The sequence below is a fragment of the Dermacentor albipictus genome, chromosome 8 (assembly GCF_038994185.2).
Source record: "Dermacentor albipictus isolate Rhodes 1998 colony chromosome 8, USDA_Dalb.pri_finalv2, whole genome shotgun sequence".
In the NCBI taxonomy this organism is placed as follows: domain Eukaryota; kingdom Metazoa; phylum Arthropoda; class Arachnida; order Ixodida; family Ixodidae; genus Dermacentor; species Dermacentor albipictus.
Genome location: NC_091828.1, coordinates 99,626,595 through 99,640,142, shown reverse-complemented (window position 1 = coordinate 99,640,142; position 13,548 = coordinate 99,626,595). Strand labels below are relative to the sequence as shown.

General features: G+C 49.4%; 2 protein-coding genes across 2 annotated transcripts in view; one reads left to right on the top strand and one right to left on the bottom strand.

The window, feature by feature from the left end:
* LOC139048898 (uncharacterized) overlaps positions 1-10,049 on the top strand; it is a 54,839-nt gene extending 44,790 nt beyond the window's left edge. The window contains exon 2 of the mRNA XM_070523822.1: positions 9,655-10,049. Coding sequence (XP_070379923.1) covers positions 9,655-9,659 — 5 coding nt within the window. The 3' untranslated portion in view covers positions 9,660-10,049. The remainder of the gene's footprint in view (positions 1-9,654) is intronic.
* LOC139048900 (uncharacterized) overlaps positions 1-13,548 on the bottom strand; it is a 94,841-nt gene that overhangs the window by 30,155 nt on the left and 51,138 nt on the right. The window lies entirely within an intron of this gene.

The window sequence follows — 13,548 nt, the reverse complement described above, 5'->3', positions numbered from 1 at the left end:
GGGAAGCCGCGTTCCAGGCACGGCTGTCCAAGTGATCGCCTCGGTGCCGACGTGGCCACCGTCTCTCGTCGGGACAGGTGTCTGTGACCCTCACTCAAGCGCCAGCTGCTTTTGACACACCCGTTGTGCGTAGCCTAATCTTCAGCCAATCATAAGGCGCATAGGTAACGAGACCTTTTATACATCGACAATGTTAGAGGGAGAGGGGGCTGGGTGGTCGAGAGGCAAGTAACGAAATCGATAACGCATATCATTTTCGTGGTTGGTTTTTCGCGATGCTGAAATTTTCAGCGGGGGGTTTATATATTGACTCGAACATATGTGTTCTGCGCATATCTCTGGCAATTGCGAGCAGGAAAAAAAAGAAAGAAACATAGAAAGAAGAGAAAAGGAAAGTTGTAGCTTCTTCTGAAAGGCGAAACATGGATGAGGCTACAGCTCACTTTAATATATGACCTAGGCGACGTGCGGAGACATGGGAAAGTTGCCGTCATGGTGATATAAGTGTGCGCTGGGAGCTCTGGATTGTCAGGGATTCTAGAAAAAGATGGTTACGTCACATCTTAAAGCAAACGTAAGCGGACCATGACCCCTCTTCAACTTCATCGTGAACAGGGCTTCCCGTGTGGGAGCCGAAACGTCTTACTTTGATAAAGTTTCGTTGGTCGCGGTCACCGTTTTTAACTGTTGTCATGTATGTTCCCAACGAGACGGGTCTCCGTACCATTCTAGATTTCAAGCGGACACATACACCTAGCGCCGAGCACGAAAATGTGGTCGCAGTACTAAGCAACCAATTGCGTCCGCGTACATAATAAAGGTTACAGAGAACAGCCGACAGGCAGAAAAGCCTTCGATACAGTCACGGTCACCGAGTGTCATACAAGCACCACCAGAGGGAACTGTGGCGCTAGTGTCTACGGGAACTGTAAGCAGGGTAGTTCAGCGAGCACGGGAGTGATGGCCAGTATATGGATATGCCTATATACTTCGTCCTTCTGGCTTCAAACGGCTTGTTGACTTTGCAATGTGATCACATCTTTAAGTACTGCTTTATAAATAATTAAGTAAACATGACTAAATGTGTGCGTCAGTTAGACTAGAAGTCGGGGCCTTTAGCACAGAACAATTATATTAAAATTATCGCGCTACGGACGCACGATCGAGCGAGAATCTTATTGCGTTCTGCATGAAAAAAGAATGCGTAAATTGCTTAGAAATATAGTCCTATTGAGGCCTTAAGATAAACCGTTTAAACGAAGCCGCAAGATCGTCTGAATCCACAAGCACGAAGATTAGATACATCCGTGTACTAGCCATCATTCCCATGGTGGGTGAAGGATAGCAGCGTGAGAGTTCCTTCCTAGTAATTGCTGTAGTAAACTCCGTGGTACCAGTGTTCATGTGGTTGGGGGAGTTTTGTTTAAAGGTATATATATATATAGACACTTAGCTGCGTGTCTTGGTTCATTGCACCATATGATACGTAAACGCGTAAGTGTGCTGATTCTACATCAGCAAACACCATCAAATATATACATATATATATGCGGAGTGTTTCAGCTAACCCTTTCAAAATCTTTAAAAGTTCCCCGTGGCAGTTATCGGAACTCTAGTTCACAACTCTTGCACAAAAAATTGAGTTGCAAAATCGACTATATAATAAATAATCACTAATTAGGTTTTAACTAATTACATTATTGCCCATATTGCAGTTTACAGATTATAGCCGTGGAGTTCGCAATGCGGATCCAATCGGAACGAATTTCCAAGATGTCACCAGGTTCGAGATATAAATTCTTGAACTTTCCGGAGAAAGGCATTGGCGTTCCAGTTAATTTGTTAAGAAAACATCGCTTTATGCACTGAGCCCACAAGTAGTTAGGACGGCAATTTCGGCAAAGTTCGGGAACTTATATGCCGCAACTTGTGTCGTCCCGAGAACTGATTCCAAGTGGATCCGCCTGGGGAAGTCCACTGCTAGAATTTGTAAATTACAGTATGTGTCATAATTAGCTTGATATTTAATTACTGAATTCCTGATAATTAGTAGATTTCGTATTAAATCTTTTAGTGCAAGTAGTGTCCGGCTCTTAACTAGAATTGAGATATCTGCCACAGGCAGCCTCTAAAACATTTTGAAAGTGTTCGCTGAAACAACCTGTACACATACGCACACCTTTAGATTAGTGTTAGGTGCCGCACTGTTTTGGCACTGTTACATTAGGTATGGGAGGTCCAGCGGCCATTGTCTCTGCAATTCGAATAAGGTAACGCGTAATCATGGCAATGCGGAATTTGTATGCAGAGCACTTTTCGACAACAAGTTATGCACGTGTTGACGTCGTATTTTGTTAATACGTCTCAACGCCCGTTACCCTGTTCTCAGCATAACTCGCAATGTGACATAATTTAACTTGAGTCCAGGGACTTCACAATTACATACCCTAACGTGAGCCTAAAGACATATTTAAACGATAAAATTTGCTGTCTATTTGCATAACAGTAGCAAAAGTTGATCATTACATACATAATATTACCAAGTGAACTACCACATTTTGCACCAGATCTAGAAAATCCTATAGGGGAAAGCTTTATCGGATTTAGAGGAAAACTGGCTTCGAGGGTTGTAAACACTCTTGTCAAGTTTCCTAAAGCTAGATTAGACGAGGTTCAACACTACACTGCTAAATATTTTACAATCTTAAAAATAAAAAATGCCCTTAATTGGTTTCAATTTTGCACGTTCAGCCCAAAAACGGGTGTAAGGGTGTGAGTTAAATTGATTCGTACCCTCATTCGCTTTTAATGCTGTGGTTTCTATAACAGTGTTGGAACGCTGAAAGAAAGTGCTCATGAAGCCACCAGCCATCTCGGCTCGGGCTGGAATGTTGCACTCGCCACAGATTATGTGAAGGTACGACGGGCGAGGGCCGAAACTGGAAGCGGCAGCGCTGCAGTCGTGATTTGGCCGAAAGTGGGATCACGTGATATTGCTTCGCTCCGGTGAGATCGCGTGTGGCGGTTTTATCCAGCGATTTAGGACGCTTATTTTATTGTGATGCATGTGCGATGTGTTGCTGGTTGAGCGGCATCGGTGAAGCTCATCGTGGGATTGGATTGCATTGGAGTGAACATTATTTAGGCCTGCAATTGTGGGAACTTCTCGGCGGCTAACCGAACAAACCACCCGTTTTGTGGCTTGGCAATGCGAACGTTAAAATCACCGACAACGACGACCGGTATGGAGTGCGTTCGCACGAGACCCTCGATGTCTGATCTGGGCGTGTTAAGGGGGATGTACAGTGTTGATCAAAAGTTCCTAAGCAGTGCGACCGTGCCCGGAGGAGGTACGCTCCGTTATCGCGGCGCTGCCATCAAGGGTGCTCGCAGACGCTCGCTTGATTCGGGGATAAAATAGAGTGACAAGATACATCGATCTCACTTTATCGCTGTCGTACGCTCGGCAATCATAATGCGGCCCGTCAGTGTGTCTGGCCTGTCATCTGTGCTTTTACCTTTCGTGCTCCAGCCGCGCGAATGGGCTGCGGACAAGAGCTGCCGCCAGGGTGATGCCGCGATGCTCCGTAGCCTACTGTTTGCTGGCGCGAAGCCTAACTGCATGGGGGCGAGATAAATTCTCGGGTTTAAAAGGCGATAGCGGTGGTAATGGGAACCAACCTCAGCGTTTTCCCAACCACACACCAAAGAGTTTGAAGTCGACATCGCTGCATGTATTGAAGTATAGCTGTCCGATTCTTTTTTTTTAGCTGAAAACGTTTTGTGCATAAAAGCCAACCCCAACGCGTGAGCTGGGCGAGGCGATAAAGCTTCGGTGCGCTCCTTCGGGAACACGAGAACGTCGAGAAAACGCTCCTGGAAAATCCCCACATCCCCAGCATCGCCGCTCTCCGACGCGCAGAGCGTCCTCAGTGAGGGCGAAACTCGCAAGCGATCAAAGCAGAAAGCTGGGCTAGTTGGTGTATCATCATTCTTCAAAAGACTAGCGCAATAAGCAGGGACAAAGACAGAGAAAACGACAGGACGAGCGCTAAACATCAACTGGTTTTTTACAGCAAGAGAAGGTACATATATACATTTCGTTGGTGCATGCGCACACAGTGTTAAAATAGTACAAACTCATTCTAATCAAAATGTGGCAGACTGTTCTGTAAGTACATTTTTTCTTTTCTGGACAAGGCAAGTGAAGCCGTGCTGACACAGTTATCACCCTCCCTGTCTATGTGATAGACAGACATAGACAGGGAGGGTGATAACTGTGTCAGCACGGCTTCACTTGCCTTGTCCAGAAAAGAAAAAATGTACTTACAGAACAGTCTGCCACATTTTGATTAGAATGAGTTTGTACTATTTTAACACTGTGTGCGCATGCACCAACGAAATGTATATATGTACCTTCTCTTGCTGTAAAAAACCAGTTGATGTTTAGCGCTCGTCCTGTCGTTTTCTCTGTCTTTGTCCCTGCTTATTGCGCTAGTCTTTTGAAGAATGAAAACTCGCAAGGGCGCATGCGGTGCAGCTCACTGGTTCGTGGCGCACCACAGCACGGCGATAAGGTGATGCAGTAAACGTAAACAGTGGACACCTCCCCTAGGCATCATCATCATCATTAGCCTGGTTACGCCCACTGCAGGGCAAAGGCCTCTCCCATATTTCTCCAACAACCCCGGTCATGTACTAATTGTGGCCATGCCGTCCCTGCAAACTTCGTAATGTCATCCGCCCACCTAACTTTCTGCCGCCCCCTGCTACGCTTTCCTTCCCTTGGAATCCAGTCCGTAACCCTTAATGACCATCGGCTATCTTCCCTCCTCGTTACATGTCCTGCCCATGCCCATTTCTTTTTCTTGATTTCAACGAAGGTGTCATTAACTCGCGTTTGTTCCCTCACCCAATCTGCTCTTTTCTTATCCCTTAACGTTACACCTATCATTCTTCTTTCCATAGCTCGTTGCGTCGTCCTCCCCTAGGCGCCTGCGGCCGAATTTGGCTCTCAGCGCACGTAGCGGGATCGGCGAAACACACCAGCCTTCAAGACTATCGCCGCATGCTGCCGAATCTCGGAGGCCGTGATTTCAGTTTCGTTTTTTTTTAATTATTTTCTTGTGACCCATAACGTTGTTTAAATCAAGTGATTTCACGCAGGCGCTTGTGCCGCTGTTTATGTGTTGCAACGGCGAGCGTGCAAAGATGTTTCACTATATGCCAGTATTATTTAAATTCATATTTGCTGTTCCAAGCCGTAACTTTGCGCAACAATCATGTCAAATGTTGAGGAAGTAGAACTTTGTCGTATGTGATACTATAGTTCTAGGAACTAACAGCGAAAGGGGTATCGAAAATAAATGTGCCACATTCCTTCAATATATAACAACTTGCTGTACAGCCATGAACACGAAACTAGCAGACAACAATTTATTAAAGCAAGATGGTGAGAAAAGTGGCAGGCAAGAAAATGGGAAGAAACTGCCAAATGCAAGTAATGGAGAATAGTCGGAAATTAATGGCGTCATGGCAATTAGTTAACGAAGAGAGGTACTAGGATCGATACCCAGCACCTCCACCGGAATGTTACGTGTGGAAAGACAGATTAAAGAGGCTATATAAAGGCTATTTACACTGGAGCCAGACCGCCAGGCCGACACTCGCTTGCGCCAAGGGCACAAACCCACTTCGTCGTCGTTCTCGCGGCGGCTAGTCCCTTGAGCATTGCTCGATGATATCGTAATAATATGTAAGGCTTGTGCTGTCTTTCTTATGAAGGCTTGCCAGGTTCTCTTTTATGTGCAGAGCAAGCGCATAGTTGCCCGTTTGTATAAGTAAACAATGTTGGTTCGAGATATGGTGAGGCCGAAGGAGCTTGAGTGTTCCTTTTGCAAGCACCCTAAGCTGCGATGCACTGCCTCGAGTACACCTTACGCATTACAATGGGCGCTGCAGAAAACTGCCTTGTGGTTTCAATTGGGGGTTGTAATGAACTAATGGGTTTCGCGAACAATGCGTGTCTTGCCACAACAAAAGTTGGTTGTTACCGTTGCGTAATGGGCGTGCCATATTGTCGATAAAGGCTACTGAGGGCCGCCATCAAACACGCCATCGCTTACAATTTATTTACTCTCGATCTTGACCCCGAAACATTTATTTCATGTGAGTGCTGCTGTGGTATCTGTGAATTAATTGTGTAAATACTCTACACGACGCGCCGTCGTGTTAGCAGCCACGAACAATTCGTTTATGGTGGCCTGTTTCAGAGAGCGGTGAAAGTAGCAGCAAGCTTTTCATACGAAATACGTGCCCATTTCTTTTACGCAATAATAAAGCTTCCGTAGTTGACTAGAACAACACATCAGAGCAATAAGAATCACGGTGACAGCTTCGCTGGACAGTGTCTTTCTAACACGCATAACATGTTGACACCAGGTGCCACGATTTATTTTCCATGTAAAATGCAATGTCTCTCGTACCTAAGTACTAGGGGAATGTTAAGTGCTTAGCAAAGCATCGTACACAACTTCATGTATTGAATTTGGAGGCATTCTTTTTACACAAAATTTATGGACAGACACGTCGCATATATGCTTTGCGAGTAAACCAGTACCAGTACCACAAGACCCCGTCAACGCTACATGCCTTGCCATAACCAATCCGTAAGTTTTCTCGACTCACGCGCTTTTGAAGAAGCAATCCTGTGGTTCAGGATTGGGAGCAGAAAGAAGCCGACATATCCTTCGGTAAGTGCGGCTCGAGCCACCCATACCCCGAACATACACGAAGGGAACGAGCGCATCCGGCAGCCGAGCGAGCCGGAGTAAGTGGCGTCCTGGCCGTGACGTCACTCGCGAGAGGGCGCCACTCCAAGTTCTCTCCGCTTATACTGCACCGACGTCACGGGATCCACCAAAATGCCTTGTCAGCAGTGTAGTCATTCACTTCTGATACACATCGCTACCATTTTCTTCAAGAGAGCAGCGATTTATTATTCGAAAACGAAATGGATAACTTCATTTTTTTCGTTTTACATTTTGATCCTTTACTACAGGTCGAAGAAAGAATATTGCGCGCCTCCTTGCCAACACTGGCGCTTAGTAGGCCCTAAACGGTGTCCTGAACGCATAAATCCCCTGTTACCGAACTATATTCGAGTCACGTTCCTTTTTCTTACACTCGTCCGGTGGCCACAACCCGTAAATCAACGCCAGTCATTATCGCGTATAGATGCTGAGGTGGTTAGTCACGTGACAGCCAACGAAACAGCCAAAGAATGACGCGCGCGTCACTCTAGCTGCTGAGCTTGTGACCCTACTAAATTTGATTACGTATCTACAACTAAACCGCATGCCTTTATGCGCCGTTCAAATGCACGTTTAGCGGAGGGGTATAAATGGCCGGTGCAAATTGAAGCCGCCAGTGCAAATACATACACCCACGACAGACGGTCGACGCAACGCAGACGTCTGTACCACTTCCACAATTCCCGCAGTTCTCCAGAGACGCTGATCTTCTTGCAAAGGTGAAGTCGGTGGTTCGGGGATGATTCCCTCTACGTGCACACGGGGCCACAGTCGCGTCTGTCATCTGTTTCGACACCTGACAGCTTGCAACAAAGTGTTGTGGCACGCCGGCCTTCAGCTCAGAGAAGAGTCTCGCAACAAGCTCGGAGACCTAAGCGTCCGGACGGTGCCAGGCGTTTGCCTCGGATACCCACGAAGCGAATTGTCCACCCACAACGAAGAAGCAGCCCTGTCCCTCTTACGCTGGCTCCTCAAACGGCACCGGTGTATTGTCTCAGTGGCGGCAAACTACGGTGCCGCGAACACAAGCCCGCTGGTCGAAGCCCTGCAAGCCTCGTCGAGACTCGAGAGGCTCACCCTATTCGGCAACGCAAGTGACCAAGTGGAAGTCTTCGAGCAGTCGGCCGGATTTTCAGTAGGCCATGCGTGTTCCGCCGAGCGAATGAAAATTCCCGCCCGCCTGTTGGAAAAAGATGGCACAAGACTGGTCTCGCTGGACGTATCGGCGCTGAAATTAAGCGCTGTCATGGGGAAGAAGCTCATCGATGCTCTTCTAAAAAATGACACCATCACTGAACTGACTGTCGGAGGCTGCTTCTTTGCTTCAGGCCCCCTCGAAGCCGCATCGGTGTGGTTCGCGGAATATCTGGTCAAGAAAAACAGGTCGCTACGGAAACTCAAAATGGTCGAACGCCAGCTCGTGTTCGCGACCGCGGCGTTGCAGACGCTGGCACAAGGGATCAGCACAATGACTACTTTGGAAGATCTATTCGTGGCAGGCCAGGCCGCGTGCAAGGACTGCGCGCTGTTCTTGGAAGCCGTAGCCCATAGCCCGTCTCTGCAAAGTGTGTGCTTGCTGCTCAAGGGAAGTGACGAACACTTCCTTAATCCGCGACCGGATGAAAACGTCGACGCACTCGGCGTCCCTACTTGGGTGTTAGCGTTGCAGGACAACAGCACGCTGAAGCATTTAAAGCTTAGGTTAACGTGGTCCACCAGGGAAGACTGCTACCTCTTGCTCGAAGCACTTGAAAAGAAGTGCCGCCTTAAACTTTTGACATTAGAAACCGTTCCGATTGATTGTGGTATTCAAGAAATTTGTCGCTTAATACGGGATTGTGGCGTTGGCGAAAGGGTGCGCATCGGAAGCTATGTCGTTCACCCCGAGGACGCTGAAATAGTTTCTGCGTGTGAGGCAGTGACAGCCCTCACTGTCAATTCCGTTATCTTCCTACCAGACGTGGCTGCTTTCAGAAACATGTTTAACGTCATCGCTACTTGCAACCACATAACGTTGCTTTGCCTGTTTCTGGATTTCTTCGACAACGACGCGTTCGCATCGCTAGCTGCGTACATTACGGGATCAACCTCCATCAAGGTAATTGACCTAATTATCGAAATATATTACTCTGGCGAAGACTGGGACGAAATTGAACAGGAGCACTACGAGTCCCTACGTCAGTCGCTATCTAACTTGTGTGAAGCTCTGTCTTTGAATCGGAGCATCAGCAATATCTATCTGGACTCCACGTTCGAATTGCGCGACGAAGCTTGTCAGATGCTCGCCGACGCCGCTTTGAACAACCGGCAGCTTTACGAGCTCATTCTCCCAGCCGTCAGAGGCAGCTCTGTGCCTGTATTCCGAGGCGTCTTCTGCCGCGGTTAGCCGAGAACTACAACCTACTTCTCCTGGAGATTCCCTTCTGCCTGCAGCACAACGACGAGATGTGTGCTGCCCAGGATGTCGTGTGGCGTAACTGCGGCCTCGCACAGCGGGCGACCCGGTTCGTGATGGGAGACCACGGCCCAGAATGCGCACGCCCCTTTGAGCTCCTCTCAAAGGACCCGGTACTCGTCGAGAGTGTCCTGCGCAAGCTAGAGCAGGACCGGGACGGGGCGCAGGTGACCGGGAGTGAGAAGGCCGAAGCCGTGTCCAAGATCGAGAAAGCCCGCCAGCTTCTGCGCAATGCGGACTTACACACTTACATGAAGTTGACGGGCGTCGTCCAGGAACGGGTCGAGTGCGAGGTCCAGGAAGACGGTAGCAAGCAGTTGGACCAGCTGAACGAATACTGCGTTCTGCACATTCTTCGGTTCCTGAAGATAGCGGACGTCGTGGAAGCTTGAAGCTATCTGGACGAGGTCGCGTCCTCTGTGTGTCGCGCCTCTCCAACAGCATTCTGGATACTCGCTACTAAAGAGATGCTCCATTAAATATGTCGTGGGCATTTGCAAAGAGTGGCAAGTCTTCACTGTAATTGCAGCTACCCAGCGTAATTACAGTGCGACGAAGCATTCTAGCGAACCGCAAACACGCCCTGGTGCCAGTCTGCGCATCGAGCTGAGACTCTTGGTGTTCGTGCCCTACAGTTTCCTTGATGGCAGCACACGTGAAGCCACTGCTGGATCGTTTAGTGGAAGCTTTACCTGTGGTTCATGTCCGAACTCGTTGTTGGAATATATTGACGCGTGCACTGCATGTACTTCTTTTGTGTTTTACCAGTGACCACCTTTGAACGGCTAAATATTTTAAACGTTATCGCGTGGTGCAAAACACGTCTGCATGTATCGGGACATTGTCGATTAGCGTAGCCGATTGTGTCTGTTGCCTTTGTCATCGCCTAACCCTTTTTTCTGTGTTTATGCACGACGCGAATGTGTTGCACTTCCTGAAAGATGTGCGAGAGCCCGCGATTACGCTGCAACTTTCGACTGACCATGTATGAAAGCCGATGCGCTGGACAAGCTGATGAAATTTTGGACGACGGCTGACTGTGCTCGCCGCTATCGTTGCACTTTCAGTGCAACTTGCTTTTCTGGGAGCAAATACGCCCAATAAAGAGTTTTATGATTAAATATTTTTGGTACTGTGTTCTTTGCCATCGCAACAAGGTGTCAGTATAAAAATCGCACAAGTGTTCTATTTAGACAGCTGGGGAATCTATGCGAATACAGTTTTTAGAGCGCCGCTCTTAGACGACCGTTCCTGCACTTTGTGTCGGCGTCCTCGGCGTGATGGAGCGAACGAGCACAGCGAAGAAGGAAGGAGGGAACGCAGAGTGCAGCGGGGGATGAAATGCGGCAATAGTGAAATGAGCGTGAGAAGGAAACCGTAGTGCCGTGCAAGGCGGGCTGTGCGGCGACGACCGCTATGATATGGCGCCAGGGTAACGCGCCGTCGTCTGTTCAGCGACAGAATATGGCGACTTCCTCAGCGGGTTGGCCCGGCATTGCACTACCTTCTTGAACGGCCCACGTATAGGGAGCGCTTAGCGCCTGCTTCACCTCCACCGCGGATTGGTTACGTATTGCACTATCTTCGGGATTGACCTCGTAGAAAAAAGTGTGTACGCGCAGACTTGATCCGCCAGATCTTAGCCATAGATCGACACCTTATCTGTAAATATTGCCGCGAACCCTTGTCGGTTGAAAAGAGGTAAGAACAAACGAGATGAAACACCATGCTTGCGAAACCGTAACTCTGCAAGATGCTCGAATGTTCGTTTCATAAACTGTAAGTGTTAGAGCATGTGCAGCAGACACGCGTGATATAGAAGTTTACAAATTACGTGAAACTTCTTGCGATTCTTCTTACGGTTTTGCATGAATGCTACTCCCGCGTTAGTACTATACTTTTTGTCAGCTTTTGAATGCGAAAGAAACTGCGCAAGGACTTGGACATGTGAAGGGATCTTTTAGTACGCGATTGGAATCTATTAGCCTGTTTTTTTTTCATGTTCTTACTTTCTCGCGGACAACGTGCGCGCACTTCTGCGAGGCATGTTGAGATCGATCGGATAGTTATCATTGGTCGTGTACGTTTTTCGAATGCGTCTTTATGTTCTGCATAGCTTCCTGCTGCAAGTATCATCCGCACTTAGCTTATCACGCAGCAATATCGTTGGTCGATAAATATCTATAGCGGGTAAATTCCATTGCCCGAACAAGCACAGAGCTTCAGGGATTGGCGCGGGCCTTCATTAGCCTGCATACGCAGCAGATGACCGTGCCGCGTAGTCGTTTCTCGATCGCATGCGCCCCAGGGCACAATAACACGGAGGATATATAGCTGGCTGTAATTGCGTTTCGACGTGAAACGTCTTCAACGGGGGTCGAACCTGCCGAAACCCATGCGTGGAAAACACGGTAACTGTGGCATATTCGCGTCTAGCTTCGCAACCATACTATACCCATGTCCCTCTTTCTGTAGAGGAGTGAAGCCATTACTCGGCCCTTCCCAAGTGTCGCATGCGACAATGGTGGTGCTGTCGGCCCGTGCATGACGCAATCGGAGGTAACTTTAGCCTCGCGCGCGGGCCTTCAGAGAGGCGCATATCTGGGCAGCATACATTTTTCCATCCGAGCAGGAACGGTGGTGTCTGAGAGAGCTCAGCGTGCCGCAGTAGGTATAACTCATCCGGCTCAAACCGGCGTTCGTCGGGAGTTCCGCAAGGGCTACAAATGTGCAATTTGTTGTAGAAAAATTTCACGCGTGCTCGGCTACGTCCTCCCCCTCCATGCGTTCGACACATGCGGTTCAAGAATGGCATGGACGTATTCGGGGAACAAGGCAGGGAGATATCCGAAACCTTCGACTACCGCGATTCGTGTTCGTATTCATGGCGAGTGCAAGCGCCGGTGATTGAAGCAAACGAGAGGGCACCACAACCCTCTGTAATGTACGGCGCGGGCTCGGGCCGCTGCAGAAACCACGGGGGTCCCGGACTCCGAAAATTTCGACCACCTGGGGCTCTTTAACGCACACCTAAATCTAAGTACACAGGTGTTTTCGCATTTCGCCCCCATCGAAATGCGGCCGCCGTGGCCGGAATTCGATCCCGCGACCTCGTGCTCAGTGAGTGAGTGAGTGAAGAAACATTTATTGTAGGTCCGGCGAGGACGCGAACTCGTCGCGCACCCGGCTAGTCCCACGTCGGGACCGGCAGGTCTAGCCCACCGGCCCGGTCGCGGGCACGCCGGACAGCCAGGATTTGCTGTTCCAGAGCGGGGCTACGCAGAAGCGAGTCCCACTCCTCCTTGATGAACTTAGGGTATGTTGACCCGCACTCCCACAGCATGTGCGCTAGAGTAGAGGTCCGCCCGCAGGAGGGGCAGGCGTCGTCGCGATACACGTCCGGGTAAGCCTCGTGGAGAACGGACAGACACGGATACGTACTAGTCTGCAGAAGCCTAAGAGAAACGGCTTGCGCCCTATTCAACCTGGGGTGTAGGGGTGGAAAGACCCTTCTAGACATGTAGAAGAATTTAATAATCTCGTTATGAGTAGCGGGAGCATCCCTGTGGCCGTAGGGAGGAGGGGAGTCGGTGCTTCTTGCAGAGGAAGCGCGGTCGGTGAGGTCACGCGCAGCCTCGTGAGCAGACTCATTCAGGTTCTGGGGGGCACCCTCGACCGACCCTACGTGAGCTGGAAACCAGTGGATTGAATGATGCGTCAGAGCATATCGATTCGAGTTGCTAAGAAGACGAGCAGCTTGCTTGGCGATGCAACCCTTCTGAAAAGCCCTAACTGCCGTTTTGGAATCGCTATATATCTCGGACCCACGACTGTCTAGCAGGGCGAGGGCGATGGCGGCTTGCTCGGCGACTCCGGGGTCTGAAGTGCGAATGGAGGCGCAATTAGAAATCTTGCCGCTGGAGTCGACCACAACGATGGCAAAGGTCTTCCCATCGCTGTACTCCGCGGCGTCGACGAAGCTTGCTCTAATGTCGCGTTGCTTTATCTGTTTGAGGATGGCTGCTGCTCTGGCCTTGCGTCTGCCCTCGTTATGGACGGGATGGACGTTTCGGGGCACAGGGGCCACTTCGAACTTGTCTCGAATGCACCTAGGGATCGGGGTACTGACCATCGGGAATCCCGCAGGGTGGTAACCCAACTCTTCGAGGATGTGTTTACCTGCCGCTGTGGTGCTCAGGCGAGTGAGTTGCGCACGTTCTTGGGCCTCGGCAATCTCCTCGGCAGTGTTATGCACCCCCAGCTTGAGGAGATCGTCGGTAT